Below are 16,304 nucleotides of genomic sequence, written 5' to 3'. Positions count from 1 at the left end.
ACACACACACACACACACACACACACACACACACACACACACACACACACACACTCTTTGCCCCACTAATGAAACAGAACGCTTCATTTTTTTACAAACCCGTAAGAATTTCAGGTTCTACACTGCAACCTCAAGTCTTTCCAGCTGGACGATCACATACACACACGTGCACGCACGCACACCCACAACGACTACAACTACAAACACAGCTACGCCAAACTCTCGATGACGTCCTCACACCCCATACACGCACGGTCCACAGTCGTTTGCCTAAACTACACTAACGTGCAGCACTTTGCATGCGCAGCGGCTGATAAAGGACTGTGGCTTCGGAGGCTGCAGACCCTCTGCTCCTCAGCAGATCCTCCAGCAGCAGCAGCCCTGCGCCGGGCTATGACTCATACTGATGCTGGAAAACGACAAGTACACGGACAACGCACAGATGGACAACAATCAAACAGCCACCTGCACCAGGCACCACCTGAGCCTGGAGGACGCCCCGGGAACATCGGTTTCCTTTTTCCCTATGACACTTACCGTTGTTTGACGTTATAGGAACAAACTTAGATCTTCTGCTGCTGCTGCTGCTGTTGCTGCTGCTGCCTGGCCAGTTCGTCTCCTCCTCCTCCGAGACGTCGCATCTCTCCCACAGTCCTGGTCGGGAAAAAAAATCCGCGCAGAGACCACCGCAGCTGCCCGGAGCTCGGCGAAGTGGCCCGGGGGACAGTTTGATAAGGCTGCAAAACTGAAGTGGGTTCGAGTTTTCCTCTGACCGTCCAACGAGTCTGATGGATGTAGCTCGACTTCCTCGAGGGGTGGAGGATTGCCGCTTTCAGAGACTATAGGGAAACTCGGAATTTTCAGTTTTGGCAAACAGGTGGCGCTTTCATGGGCTTCTGATTAGCATAGTTGCTGTGATACGCCAACGTCGCCGCCATATTGGACCGGGCAAGACTTACCTGTAGACGCGTACAATGAAACGTTCCGGGTTTCTGAATAAACGTAAACATTTCAATGATTCGTTTTTACATTAAAGAGTTGATGGTGTGTAGTTATTTAGATGTTTAGGCTGCTACACTTGTGAAAGGTGTCTGTCTCGTATAACTGCTATGTACGTTTGAGGTGCAAAATAATTCACTGTCATAAGGAATAATAAAAAAATATGTTTATGAACCACGGATGTGACTCATTCTCCTTTGTTGATACTTGTGGAGATGTCTGCATAAAACAATTTAGTTTTCATGGAGTGTACATATTTTTGAAAATAAAAGTGCAACTAATAATTAACCATCACTGAAAAAAATCAACTAAATCAACAAATACAAATTAAATAGTGAGGCACTGACAGACAGTCTTTCAATATCTATAAAATGTGCAAACAGAAGCAAACATATAATTCAGGGTAAATAGTATGGGATATACTGTAAGTAGGTGAGATGTAGTACAATAAAACAGTTCTTCGATAGTAGCATATATTATTACTACAACAAGGTATAGCATGAGAGTCTTATTGTGGTAGCAATTTGATAAAGAAATATTAGATTACTTATAGTGCCTAGTAACCATCCATTATCTGTAACTTTATATCCTATTTGGGTTCCAGGGGGGGTGGAGTCTATCCCAGCTGTCATTGGGATGTTTTAGATTTAATTGTTTTTGATTTAATCTTTCATATTATTAAGAATAGCCCATTGCACTATGGCTTTGCAAAAAAGAAAAATAAGAAAAACTATTTAATGTAATCAATTTATACCAAAACCTTAAAAACAAAGTTACATGACATTTTACAGTTAGAATCACACACACGAAATACAAAGCTGATCGTTCTTGCAGCATTTGAAGGCAGCATGTGTGTATGGTCTACATTTTTTTAACCTGGTGAGATGTGAGCCTTCAGGGTCCTAAACACGACGTTTTACTTTCTAATTCACTTTGGCCTAAATGTTCAACAGGTAGAAAGAAAAAACTAAAAAACTATTGGTTATTCCAGTTTTTTTCTTAGAAAATGAAATTTAAAAAAGAAAAAAAGGAACTAGTACTGTGATTAAATGGGCAAATAAGCTCATGTATGATGCATGGATTAAAACGACAAAAACCCTTTATGAAATATTGTTTTTGCAATATTCTCATGAGATATAAAAATGTCCACTAAGTTTTAAATGCAACTCAGCGCTGAAAGGAAAACAGAGCATTTACATGGAAACAAATTTACGTCAAAAACATAATAAGCAAAATAACCTAAAATTTTGCAACATGATGCAAAGGTAAATCTCCAAAGACCCCTTCACTGGAAAGGTTGCTAGGAAACAGCTTCACTTCCTGTCACTACAAGCAAACTCTGTGACAGGAAGTAACCTTGGACCCATTCTGACAGGTTGTATTTTGTAAAGCACACAGATAAACAAACCACATGTGTATTTAGCCTATACCGTGTATTATATTCTTATTCACAAAGAAATAAACAACCAATCTCTTACCTTTTAATAAAGTTGTTGTCTTATGTTTATTGTTATGAGTGTCCTGTTGTAACTGTTGTTTCTGTTTATGTCAGTTGCTATTCTGTAGGCGTTAATGTGCAGTTTAATAGGCTGTGCTCTTTTACAAATTGTCAATACCTTTAATTTTAAACCATACTTACTAGGCTCCAGTTAACCCTTTAATCAAATCTTATTGGCTGCAACTTAGTCGTCATGGTTACCATGCGCCTCTGCAAAAACGTGAGTGCCAAAGCAAATGCTCTATTAGCTCCTGAAAACATGTACACATACCATACTCTTTTTATGGACAAGTGTGTGTTTGTGTCTGCGTGCGTGTGTGTGTGTGTGTATGCATGTCTTTCTAAAGTTGAATAAACAATTCAAATACCACGATCATGCATCTGCCGATGTCCAACTACGTTCAGCATCAAAGTTTTTACCACAACCTGTTGCCATGGAGACATGAGAACAGTTTCTGTATGTCGTGTTTCTCCATGGTCTAATTAGTTAGGAAACTGTCATATCAGGGTCACGCGTTCAATTAGAAACAAAAGCAGCACTGAACAAAAGATGAAGTGGGACACTTCATATACTTGGGAGAGGCAAGAAAAGTGAAGAAACATCACATCTAATTCAATTTTGTAATCAGCGAGGTAACATTATGGGCTACTAATCCTGAATGTGACACCCAGCTTTGCCTCACACTACACAGTCTAATGGTTATTTACTTCACTCCTCACTTATCCTGCAAAAACTGACCTTTTCATTATTATTAGGTTTGGTTGAACTGACTCAAGATGTTTATTAGCAGATGAACTGTTTGCTTTGTCCACCTTGTTAGTTTTTGCCTCTATGTGCACCAACATGAGCTTATTAGCCCAAATCCTGAGGGTGATGGGTCTTTTATTAGTTTAGCACGAACCATAGTACTGTACAAAATTAAAAAATCGAAGCCATTAGATTTTCTCCTGAGGAGAACATGAGTGTCTGTCCCTGTCTGTACAGGAGTGTCTATTCAAAGGTTCATGCATTAAAAGCCAACAATATAAGGTGGGCAATTGAATCTGGCATTTGAAAGCACTGTTTCGACCCAATTTTGGTGTATAAATATTGTTAGTATTTCAATCTGCATTATGTGAATTTAATGATGCCTCGCGACCCACAACATGTATTTGGTCACCATATGCTATATTTTCTCATGTTAAGTGTTTGTCAATGTTGGGTCAATATAGCATCTATAAGGGTTACTTTTATCCAGAAACATGAGTAGAATATCATTTTAAGAGTTCTTTGACCCAGTGACCCAGTTTATGATGCATGAATAAAACCAAAACTGGGGTGCTGGGTAAAATAAGCCCAGTGTTGTGTTTATTGGCTCAACACTGGGTTTAGAGAGCAGATCCTGAAGTTCTGGCAATGAATCTATGCTGAACCTAATGTTTGCTGTAGCTAATGTTTATTGACCAATAGCTTAGCTCTGTAATGTAATATTATCATTCTATCCTGTTAACTTACCTTTGTCCACTGAAGGGATACAAGTGTCAAGTGTCAACGAAAGCAGGCTACATAACGATCCAAACTGAGCCAAATAAGCCAAACAAAGTGAGGAAGTTAAACAGTAAACCAGCAATAAATGAAAATTAAGCCGAGGGGGACACCTGGTGGCAAAATACTGATAGAACAAAGACGCCTGGACAAACTGAGATTCCAGAAACCGGAACAACCTTGTTAAAAAACAACAACACATACTTGGTAGATGAGCCTTTAATAAAATAGGTGAGAAAAAATCACACAGACAGTTAAATATGTGCCGTGTCTGGATGTACCAAAAAAACAGTGACTATTTTTCATGGACACAGCTAATGTAAGAGCTGTGTTAATGACCACTGGAATGAAGAAACCCACAGCTGTCCTAAGTGGGGACAGATCTTCATTCCAAGGCCTGTCCTCATAAAAAAATACCATGTTAGATATAGTGGGCGATAGAAAGAAGAGACACCTTTAAGCTGCTCCTGCTGACCTATGCTGGAACCGGACATGTGGCCTATGATTTCACTTCTTGGAGAAGACTTGAAGCCATCAAGTCCTGTCTGCAGTGTCCAGCCTCTTGCTGTGACCAACACCTCCAGCCTCACTATAAATCTACAGCCTTTGAAAAGCAAAAGCTGGCTGATCCCTCCAAGAAGCTCCAGGAGATCATTTGCTTTCACCACAGTAAAGAGATGAACATTTTCTGCCACTGTGACCCTATGATTTGCAGTGCATCGGCCAACTCCCAACTTGGCTATTAGACTTGGCAAATTTGAATTAAAAGTCTATACTCTGAGGACAGGAGTATTATTTGCATCTGGGAGAGCAGTGTTTTTGGTGACAGCAGCAGCGTAGCTCAGCACTGATCGTTAAGATTAAATACAACTCTACTCACCAATGGACTTTTTCAGGCAAGACAAAACAAACTGATTTTAATAAAAGACAAACTTGTTGGCTGTATGTCAATTTACACTATACTATATCTGTTAATGTAACATAGTCTTGCTGATATAACATCGATGTATCAATTCATATATTGTTTGGTGTGAGTCTGAGGCCTTTTGTAATGTCCAACAAATTTTCCTTCAGCATCATATTTTAACTCTTCAAAAGTGAAGAATAAAATGTAAAAAATGCTGCACACAACAGAGCTGGCAATAAAACTATCACACAGTTCATTAAGATATGTCTGTTCTATCCCCGGGATGACAGCGGATGTTTTCTGGGCATATCCTCTCAGAAGCTGTCTCGTCTGTATGAATGGGTCTCACGGTGTCAAAAATAGACTTAATTTTGGATGAACAGACCACATATTTTAAATCTAATGGGGCACTCTCTGGAAAAATATGAAAACTTAATAAAGCAAAATGGTCAATATGGGGGTGGGGGGCGGAGCACCACTCCCTGTCAATTATTAAAAGAAGAAAGGAGACATGTCAAATATAATGATTAAATTGCAATCTAATTATGCCATAAACAATGTTAATTGTTTACTGTGCACATTATGGTCATGTGAGCAATTAATACAACATTTAAAAACCTCATTTGGTTAATTCTGGGTGATTCTGTCTACTTTCTGTGTGCGGGACACTGGTAAAGTGAGTATGTAAGTGGTGCTGTGAATGTTTGACAGTCAGGTGACTTGAGGTTGTGCTCTAATTGGCAGCTTTAGGTTTTGCCACAGGGAGCAGACAGTGGACATACACTATATTGCCAAATTAGGTTAGTGCCAGGCTAAAGGTCCTTTAGGTCGTAGCTCTTATTCATTAGTCTATTTCACCCGTTGGCTGTGTTTGGATCCAGGCTGAAAGGGAAGGAAAACTGTGAGAATTCAGATTTCTTCTTAGGGTCTTGTGTCACTAAACAATTTACTTCAATCATGGCCTTGGAAATCTTGTTCCATTCCTTCATATAACTGTCCTTTATTTTATCTGAAGCCTCTGACACAGCTGTTGTCACATTTTCAAAGTACCAGAGGGGACGGATATCAACTCCAAGTGCATCCTTATACTTTCGTAGACGTAATGAGGAAGGGGAATTTTGCAGAAACATAGTTTCATTTGTTATGTGTAAGAGCTGCTCCAACTCAGCGTCTTTCTTCTTTAGCTCTGTGAGCTCTTTCTTCTGCTTCTCGTCCAGCTCTGTGGCTCACCTCACTTCTATTATCTGCTGGGATATGATATGCAGTGTTTTGCTCAATGAGCTGGACAAGCTCAGTAGACATCTTCTCACTGTGATCTATCGCTTTTTCAGCAGAACTATTGATTGCATCCCCCCATTAGTCCATTTCACCCTGTAATATTAAAGGCAGTGATAAATGAATATCTCCCTCCTCCCCATCCTGCATTTAATGTTCTAAACTTAGAATTTGATGCTGTTGATTAAAGAATTGTACAAACAGTCCTGGCAAAGATCAGTGTTTTTCAGGTCTTTGGTTGAAGTAAGTTACAACTGCAATGAGAAAAACAGCTTAAATTCTAATATTCAGTGGCAGAATTACACAAAGGCAGTAAGTAAAAGTGCAAGTACTTGACTAAAGCAATTGGGATGATTTTGCTGAGAAGATTCAGGTTTGAGTCCAGTCCAACTAACTATGGCAAACTACGGCAAAAGACAAGAAAAACTCTAGCAAGAAATTAAAACTAAGGACAAGAAACTTACTGTGGAACAAAAACAGCTAAAAGGTAGAGCTGGTTTTAACCGCCATGTACCGAAACTAGAGCAGAATGGAAAAGGGCAGAGAAGGGTTTAAAGCTTCCTGTACTTTCCGGGTGTTTCCCCTAGATTTAGATTCAGCGAAGAGTCATGAACAACCGCTAACCGCTTCCTCACTCAAATCGCACACCACTACCTCAATTTTCTGAATGATCCGTGATGATCAGGATCATTATGGTTGTTTTAAACAATAAAATGTTCTAAATGAAATTGCATATTAGGTCCATTTGCATGGGTGGACTGTGGTCAGCAAAGGAAAATGTAATGCTAAATATGTTGAACACAGACACACACACACACACACACACACACACACACTCTTCCATTAACTGAATCCCAAAAATGCTGCTATCAGTTAAACAAAGACCTGCAGCTCCGTTAAAGGAATCCATTTAAGTATTAAAAACTTTATTGCAAAATACAAGAGTTTCAAACTTCATCACTTATAAATGTCATCAAATGAAATTATTGAGGGTTTGAATTGCAAAATCTCATCGAAAGACTCAATTCAACCATCACCAGATTCATTACACAGGAGAAATAGTGTGTTAGTACTATTTGGGGGGAAATACGCATTGTACCAATAGATTTGTAGAATTTACAACTTAATTTTTCCATACACATTCAGTAATCATCAGGAATAATATAAAGAAATATAGATTTGATCAACAAATCACTTATGATAAATTGGTCATTGGTATTATTTTCCTTTTGAAGCTGATACATTGTAACACAACCGAGAAAGTATTAAAGAAAAACACACAAAATATCAACGACTAAGTTTTGACATTATGCACATGAAAAGTTTCATTCTACCTATAAATCACAACCACGATTAAAACGTAACTCTTGTCCAATGTGCCACTGACAAACATGAAGATTTAAAAAATGGCCGTTCCTATCAGATCAATAAAAAGCCAACCATTTTCAACTGCATCATATTTAATGGCTTTACAATCTTTCCTACATAAAAATATCTTGCAAAAACTGTTACAGTATACAAAATGTTACATTTTCACATGGATAAATGTCCATTAGGACGTTATAAAGATTCAACCTAGATATGATCTATTTTTGGGGAAAATCTACTTTTACTGTTGCCCCGTAATGACGAACACAAAGTCCACCATAAAGAGGCCGAGTGAATGTGGTCTGGACTCTGTGGAGGAGAGTCATGGTGCGAGAAACACTGTAGAAGGACAGAGTACCTGTTCTGTGATCCAAAAACACTCCAATTCTGGAAGAATGAGGGCCTGTGACGGGAGTTTTGTTACTGTCATGTTTATATATGTAAGTACCGTTGAAGGTAGACTCCAATGCCCAAGACCTGTCATTGTTTCCAAATGCACTGTCATCTCCTGTTCTGTTAATGTCCTTGTAAGCCACAGCTACTATGGCTCCTAATCCGCTCCACTCCACTTCAAAGTAACAACGTCTAGTTAGAAATTCACTACTCAGAATCTGAGACTTGTCCATGAACCTTTCTGGGTGATTAGGATAGAACTGGGCTTCTTTCATTGCAATTACTTTTCTGTTCCCTTCAGTTATTAACAGCTGTGCGTTGGCTGTGTTTGGATCCAGGCTGAAAGGGAAGGAAAACTGTGAGAATTCAGATTTCTTCTTAGGGTCTTGTGTCACTAAACAATCTACTTCAATCATGGCCTTGGAAATCTTGTTCCATTCCTTCATATAACTGTCCTTTACTTTATCTGAAGCCTCTGACACAGCTGTTGTCACATCTTCAAAGTACTGGAGGGGACGGATATCAACTCCAAGTGCATCCTTATACTTTCGTAGACGTAATGAGGAAGGGGAATTTTGCAGAAACATAGTTTCATTTGTTATGTGTAAGAGCTGCTCCAACTCAGCGTCTTTCTTCTTTAGCTCTGTGAGCTCTTTCTTCTGCTTCTCGTCCAGCTCTGTGGCTCGCCTCACTTCTATTATCTGCTGGGATATGATTTGCTTTTTCAAATCAGCAGTGTTTTGCTCAATGAGCTGGACAAGCTCAGTAGACATCTTCTCACTGTGCTCTATTGCTTTTTCAGCAGAACTATTGATTGCATCCACCTCCTTCTCCAGCACCTTCAAAGATTCTTCTCTCTCCTGAATTCTCTGTTTGACTTTTTGCAGGCTTGCTCTGAACTCCGTCTGCCTTTTTGTCATTTCTGCTGCAGCTGAAACAATGTTGTGACTTTTGTGTTCATCTATGGAGCAGAGGTAACAGATACACTGCTGATCAGTGCGGCAGAAAACTTTCATTATCTCATTATGATGAGGGCAGACAATCTCCTGAAGCTTGATAGAAGCATCAACCAGCTTGTGTTTCTTTAATGGAGTTATTTCATAGTGAGGCTGGAGGTGCTGCTCACAGCAGGAGACCAGACATTGAAGACAGGACATGGTGGCTTTTCGCTTTCTCTTAGTACAAAAATCACACTCCACATCTCCAGGTCCAGCAGTGCAGTGATCATCTGGGTCATCTTGAGATCCTTCCATCTCCTGTTCCTCCATTTCAACCTTCAACATTGTGTTTGTCACCAGAACAGGCTTTTGTTCAAAGCTACGTCTGCATTCGGGACATTGGTAGATTTTCTCCTTATCTTCTCTCTCCCAGCACCATTCAATACATCTCCTGCAGTAGCTGTGCCCGCAAGGAATAGTTACTTTATCCTTCAGTGGATCCAGACATATTGAACAGCAGGGTTTTTCCAGGTCTAGCTGATCTTCTTGGTGAGCCATTTGGCCCAACTGAATATCCCTTTTCGGTAAGTGAAAGTTTTTGAGCTTGTGTACTCAAATGAAAGAAGGACTGGTGCTCTCCTTTTATTTCATTCCATTAAGAGGAGGAGTTTGACAGTTTTGATATGAGTCAAAACGAAACAAACCAACAAGCCTGGTATTCAGATTCTCTCTTAGAGTTGCAATACAGTTCACAATCCCGTGTTGAGAGGTAGATGTGAAAAAAGCCTTCTGAAAAATTCCAAAAATGAGCAAACATAGGTGTGTTGCTTTCAATATGAGACAACACTAACCAGGATGAGTGATAGATCATAAAACTGTGATGGTATTGTCCAATGGTCCCAAAGAACTAACTAACACTGTACATTTTAAAGCAACAAGTAACAAGCACAACACTGGTGCGAGATAGTTCCAGTGAGGAAGTGGACAGCAGTTGTCCATGAAAAAAAGACATTTATGAAAAAGCTTTTATAAAAAACCTTCACACTGTTCAATCACCAGTGACTAAATAAAAGATTCATAACTAAGGGCAATCTGAGTTTAGGGGAAAACCTTAATGGGAAAGTACAGAAAGCAACTCTGCTATGCCATCCTTTTGATAATAAGCCAAGGTTAGGTCTGTAGAAATTTGAAGCTTGTAACAGTGTTATTCAATTCAATTCAACTTTTTTATATAGTGCCAATTCACAACAAAGTTACTGTATCTCAAGGCACTTTACAGAATAAAGCCAAGACTATAAAGATGTATAGAGAAAACCCAAAATTTCCCCTTGAGCAAGCCCTAGGCAACAGTGGAGAGGAAAAACTCCCTTTAATGGGAGAAACCTCCAGCAGAACCAGGCTCAGGGTGGACGGCCATCTGCCTTGACCGGTTGGGGTGAGTGAAAAGCGGAGAGGGAAAAACAAGAGAGCAACAAAGGCAACAGCAAAACATCTTGAATGTTGGTAGGACCAGTAGCTGCACGCTGGAAAACACACAGCTCCAAAGCCCAAGGACACCTGCAGAAAGGGACAGAGAGAGGGGGACAGAGAAGGAGAAAGACAACTATGGGAGAAAACACAGAGTTAATGTCGTACAGTGGTGACAATTGTGGAGTGACAGGAGAGGAGAGAGGGACAAGAAGAGGAAAGGGGTGGGTCCCCCAGCAGTCTATGCCTATATCAAATTAAAAAATAAAATAAAAATTAAAAATGGGAGTTTGAGCCTAGGGGGACACCTGGTGGTAAAAGCTTCGCCAACATGTTGTTTTTACCTCAAATGTCACTTTGCAATTAGGTTATGCTAAGACACATCTAAGTTTGCGGAATGCTGTTTACTAAAGTTGTATCATTTACACAATAGCATATCCTGAAAACTATGTAAATTTTTAAATGAAGCACATTTAATTGTACAACACTGGAACCTTTTACAAGAGCGGAACCTTTGACATTGCAACACGGCATCAGCAGCATTACGGGATGTTTTCCAGTAGCACTTTATAACACGGAAGTGAAGCTCTGCTCCGGTGATTGTTTATATTTTCATATACGCTCTGTATAGGAACGTTAATTAGATTTTTTTTATCAAAAATATGGCAGTGAGCGCTGTTCACCTGGAGTCCGACGCCTTTCTGGTGTGTATGAATCACGCGTTGAGCACAGAAAAAGAAGAGGTGATGGGTTTATGTATCGGAGAAGTGGAATTCACCCGAATCGTCCATATCCACTCCGTCATCATCCTCCGGCGCTCGGACAAGAGGAAGGATCGGGTGGAGATCTCCCCGGAGCAGCTGTCAGCGGCCTCCACGGAGGCGGAGAGGCTGGCAGACATGACGGGCAGGCCGATGCGGGTTGTCGGCTGGTACCACTCCCACCCTCATATCACCGTGTGGCCCTCCCACGTCGATGTGCGGACCCAGGCCATGTACCAAATGTTGGACCAGTGTTTCGTGGGTCTCATCTTCTCCTGTTTCATCGAGGACAAGAACACAAAGACGGGCCGGGTTCTGTACACCTGCTTCCAGTCCGTACAGGCGCAGAAGGGCTCCGAGTACGAGCGGGTAGAGATCCCCATCCACGTCGTTCCCCGCGAAGCCATCGGCAAAGTTTGCCTGGAGTCGGCCGTGGAGTTGCCGCGGATCCTGTGTCAGGAAGAGCAGGACACCTACCGCAAGATCCACAGCCTGGCCCACCTGGACCCCGTGACCAAGATCCACAATGGCTCGGTGTTCACCAAGAACCTGTGCAGCCAGATGTCTGCGGTGAGCGGGCCGCTGTTGCAGTGGCTGGAGGACCGGCTGGAGCAAAACAAGCAGAGCATCGTGGAGCTGCAGCAGGAGAAGGAGAAGCTGCTGCAGGAGCTGGCTGTTCTGTGAGCCAGGAGGACAATATAGAGACTTCTATCAGTTCTTGTTGACAAAGGAGCTTCTTAACTTTTTCTTACCTTCCAGGCAGGACTGGGTATAAGAGCTCAATATGTCTTTTAATAACATATTTATAGTGTTGGAGCTACAACCTGGAGTTTATTTTTGATTAAAAATGTCTGCTCGTTATTTTCTTTGTGAGTCTTTTGGTCTATAAAATGTCAGAACATAGTAGAAATGTACATCACATTTTCTCTGAGTCCTTTGTGATTAGGTTTCTTGTCTTCTCCCATCTCCACACATGCTGCAGTTACAATTGTAGAATTGCACATGCTGGAGATCTGATATTTGGCATTTCCTCAAAAATGGTAAGAAAAGTTAATGATAATTGTTACTAAATAATTTTTATGACCCTTAGAATCTGAGAAACATGATTTTCTGATATTTTATTTATGGACCAAAGACTCCATTGAGAAAATAATGCTTATTGTCTTTTAAAATTGAAGATGAAACAAAAAAATTTACATTTTGAGAAGCTCACAGCTTCCTGTTGTAGCAGGAATATGACGTCTTGTAATGTCTTGTTTTGTCGCACTAACTGTCTAAGACCCAAAGATTTTCAGCTGAGCTATAAAAAGATAAACAGCACATTCTCTGATATAAGCAACAGGAAAAAAATGGTTGACATATTTGTTTATATAAATAAATGACTCACCGGTTATAAAAATTTTTGTTGCCTAGTCAATACTTTGACTCATGGTTCTGGCATTACTGGTAACAGCAAGAGCTGAAGTAAACGACCTTCACACTGTGTTTTAACAGCACACAGGACGTTTGCCAAGATCTGACTGCTTACTGATGTTTTCTAACTTTTAAACAGATTTGAATTAGTGGACAGCAGCAAAAGCAGGCATGGATTGTATGGATTTTCTCTGCAATTTATACTTTGTTACTCTTCATGATGGTATCTGGGGTTGGATCAGGCCATTGTGGGCAGGGCTGCCCAATGCTAATAAATTATTTAGAGGAGCTTTGCTGGCGAAATATCGTAACTGGCTAAAAGTACATGGCCCAGTCTAGTTAGTATAGTTCTAGTCATGGGCAGTTTTCATGGATTGTACAAGATTTCCTAGTTCTACTACCTTGCAATATTCTAGAATACAGTTGTGTTTTAGCTTCCAGTGCAGAGTTTTCAACTTTACCTTCTTTATCACACCAGTTTTCTGCTCAGTTCAAGGGCCATGAAGACATACTTTGGAGTGTAGGAACCTCACAGGCCTGAGCAGGACCCTGACCTCCGCCCCATCCAGAAGCTCTTGGATAACCTGGAGCACTGAGTGGGAGCCAGGATAATTCACCCAACACAACTGGTGGACCTCAGTAAAGCTCTTGTGGCTTAATAGGAGAAAACCTCTGCAGCTGGGTTCATCTTGTAAAACACATGACATCTGAAGAGTGGAGGCTGGTATCACAACACATACACACACATCACACATGGTATGTTTAGAATCTCTGCATATCAACGTACTGTACAACCTGCTGAGCTGAAAGAATTTAGGATAAATGGATGAAAAGCCTTAACGTTACAGTTTTTAGAGGTTAAGGTCTTTGAATCTGAGACACTGTTAGACAAGTGATGAAGATAATGTTATTTTTAAACACTATGTGAAGGGTTATGAGTGTGTTTGTGTGTGTAAAGTGTGTTTGGTAGTTGTCCAACACCTCTTGCTGTTTGGCTGCATCTTTTGCCTTTGTTATTATTTTTTTCTGGCATGTCTCACCCCACATTGGCAAAGGCAGATACCTCTTTTTAATGAGGCCTTATTCAGGTGTGAGCACCATGCTTTTTTTTGATTAACTGTAGGATGAAACGGTAGTAGTTAAAAGAAATCCTCTCCTCTCTGTGAGACTTTCTCCATAACGGTTTGTTTGGTTAATCTTTTATTTTTTCACACCAGTGTTCGCATTTGGCAGTACACTACAAACTGCTGACTGTAACAAAAAACGAAATATATACAATAAAGGGAAATACATTTTTAAAAGAAGACAACAATAAGTTATATTGTAGAGATTTTAAAAGGCTCCTGTGGTTTGACTCCTCCACCATATCACCAGTAACTGAATGTGCTAGCTCAGACATTGAGTAGTTAGCACTGCCACTTAAGGCTGAAGGGTCCCTACTTCAAATTCAGGCCAGCAGTTTGAGACCATGTTAAGCAAGCGACAGGCTTGTCTGTTCTTCCTGAGTGCTGGTTACCTCAGTTTCCTTCCACAGTCCAAAGACTGTGTGTGTGCATAGCTGTATGTCATTAGGTGCTTGCCTTGTTATTTCCGGGAACCTGTCGAGGTCGCTTTTTGTCTCTCACCCAGTGACAGCTCGTTGGCTCCAACATTCACATGACAGGAGAAGCATTCTTATTTTCACTTTCACTCTCATTGTTTTTTTTTTTTTAAGAAAATATAGCATGTTGTTTTAATATTTTAACTTTGAGTATTTTCTGAGAGTGTAGCCTTTGAAACAGTCTCCAGTTTGATCTTTGGTGCTGAGATATGGAGCCAGTGACTACACAAAAATACAAATACATATGTACAACATGTATCAATTTTAATGTCTGTGTTTATATATCCAATCACAATCTTTTATTAAAAGACTTAATTTCTCCATCAATAGGTTCACTACACAGATAAATCAGTAGGTCAGCACTGTTGGGGCAAATAAACAATTGGTTATTCATTAATTTTTCCCAACACATTTACTAAATGACAGGGAAAAAAATCAAACATCATTTGGTGTTATTGCCCCATTAAAGCTGATACAGTAGAGCATATGTTAAAAAGGACAGGATCAAAACACAAACATATAATGGTTATAACCTGTTAACTATTAATATCTGACTTTATACACACTGGAGAAGGTTCCTCCCTACTACTGATACAGTAAATCACAATCATGATTAAAACCTAACACTTGTCCAAACACTGACCCAGTGACAGGAAGAAAATGAACAAATTCAGCTATGATTTTAACAATGCAACCGCAAGGGGGCACAAGCCAGTGTCTTCTTGTGCCAGTCCCAAGTCTGGATAAATGCAGAGGGTTGTGGCAGGAAGGGCATCCGACGTAAAACACATGCCAAATCAAACATGCGAATCGTGACAAAGACTTCCATACCGGATCGGTCGGGGCCCGGGTTAACAACGACCGCCACCGGTGCTGTTGACCTACAGGGTACCGGTGGAAATTGGACTACTGTTGGTCGAAGACGAAGAAGAAGAGGAGGAAGGTGTGTTCGTAGGCAGAGAGAGAAGAGGAAAGCTAAGAATGTAGGACTGACAGTAGGGACTTTGAATGTTGGTACTATGACAGGGAAGGCTAGGGAGTTGATCGACATGATGCAGAGAAGGAAGGTGGACATACTGTGTGTCCAGGAGACCAGGTGGAAAGGTAGCAAGGCTAAAAGCTTAGGAGCAGGGTTCAAGTTGTTTTACCATGGGTCAGATAGGAAGAGAAATGGAGTAGGAGTTATATTGAAAGAGGATTTTGTGAGGAATGTTCTAGAGGTGAAAAGAGTGTCAGACAGGTTGATGAGTCTGAAGCTGGAAGTTGAAGGGGTGATTTTCAATGTTGTGAGTGGTTATGCCCCACAGGTAGGATGTGAGTTAGAAGAGAAGGAGAAATTCTGGAGTGAGTTAGATGAAGTGATGCAGATCATCCCCAGAGGTGAGAGAGTTGTCATTGGTGCAGATTTCAATGGGCATGTAGGTGAAGGGAACAGAGGTGATGAGACTGTTATGGGCAGGTTTGGTGTTCAGGACAGGAACGCAGAAGGTCAGATGGTGGTTGACTTTGCAAAGAGGATGGAAATGGCTGTAGTAAACACTTTCTTTAAGAAGAGGCAGGAACATAGGGTGACGTACAAGAGCGGAGGGAGAAGCACTCAGGTAGACTACATCTTGTGTAGACGTTGTAATCTGAAAGAGATCAGTGACTGTAAAGCATTGGTAGGGGAGAGTGTAGCCAGACAACACAGGATGGTGGTGTGTAAAATGATGCTGGTGGTGAGGAAGATGAAGAGGACTAAGGCAGAGCAGAGGACGAAGTGGTGGAAGTTGAAAAAGGAAGAATGTCGTTTAGTTTTCAGGGAGGAGCTGAGACAGAATCTGGGTGGTTTGGAGGTGCTTCCAGATGACTGGACTACTACAGCTAATTTGATCAGGGAGACAGGTAGGAGGGTACTCGGTGTGTCATCTGGAAAGAGGAAAGCGGACAAGGAGACTTGGAGGTGGAACGAGGAAGTTCAGGAGTGTATACAGAGAAAGAGGTTAGCTAAGAAGAAGTGGGACACTGAGAGGACTGAAGAGAGTAGACAGGAGTACAGGGAGATACAGCGTAAGGTGAAGGTAGAGGTGGCAAAGGCCAAACAAAGAGCATATGAGGACTTGTATGCTAGGTTGGACACTAAAGAGGGAGAGGTGGATTTGTACAGGTTGGCCAGACAAA

At 40.9% G+C, this 16,304-nt stretch overlaps 3 protein-coding genes across 4 annotated transcripts in view; 1 reads left to right on the top strand and 2 right to left on the bottom strand.

Annotated features, from left to right (window-relative positions):
- Positions 1–804, bottom strand: part of rab27b (RAB27B, member RAS oncogene family) — a 61,199-nt gene extending 60,395 nt beyond the window's left edge. The window contains exon 1 of the mRNA XM_067484332.1: positions 538–804. The gene's annotated coding sequence lies outside the window, so the exon portion shown is untranslated. The remainder of the gene's footprint in view (positions 1–537) is intronic.
- Positions 805–7,130: 6,326 nt separating this feature from the next.
- Positions 7,131–10,933, bottom strand: LOC137103841 (tripartite motif-containing protein 16-like). The gene has a single exon (XM_067484554.1). It carries the CDS (start codon positions 9,459–9,461, stop codon positions 7,791–7,793), a length of 1,671 nt encoding a protein of 556 aa, XP_067340655.1. The 5' UTR covers positions 9,462–10,933; the 3' UTR covers positions 7,131–7,790.
- brcc3 (BRCA1/BRCA2-containing complex, subunit 3) lies at positions 10,932–15,184 on the top strand. Of its 2 annotated transcripts, XR_010911605.1 has the most exons (2): positions 10,932–11,900; positions 13,023–15,184. XR_010911605.1 is itself a non-coding variant. In XM_067484555.1 (1 exon), exon 1 carries the CDS (start codon positions 11,033–11,035, stop codon positions 11,813–11,815), a length of 783 nt encoding a protein of 260 aa, XP_067340656.1. In that variant the 5' UTR covers positions 10,932–11,032; the 3' UTR covers positions 11,816–12,532. The 2 variants fall into 2 exon arrangements, 1 of the variants encoding a protein (XP_067340656.1); XM_067484555.1 differs by lacking the exon at positions 13,023–15,184 and having other exon boundaries at positions 10,932–12,532.
- The last annotated feature ends 1,120 nt before the right edge of the window (positions 15,185–16,304 follow it).

The sequence above is a fragment of the Channa argus genome, chromosome 18 (assembly GCF_033026475.1).
Source record: "Channa argus isolate prfri chromosome 18, Channa argus male v1.0, whole genome shotgun sequence".
Taxonomy (NCBI): domain Eukaryota; kingdom Metazoa; phylum Chordata; class Actinopteri; order Anabantiformes; family Channidae; genus Channa; species Channa argus.
This window is presented reverse-complemented; position numbering and strand designations above follow the sequence as displayed.

Excerpts from the sequence above, each read along its gene's own strand:
- LOC137103841 (XM_067484554.1), bottom strand. The coding sequence starts at position 9,461 with ATGGCTCACCAAGAAGATCAGCTAGACCTGGAAAAACCCTGCTGTTCA.
- brcc3 (XM_067484555.1), top strand. The coding sequence starts at position 11,033 with ATGGCAGTGAGCGCTGTTCACCTGGAGTCCGACGCCTTTCTGGTGTGT.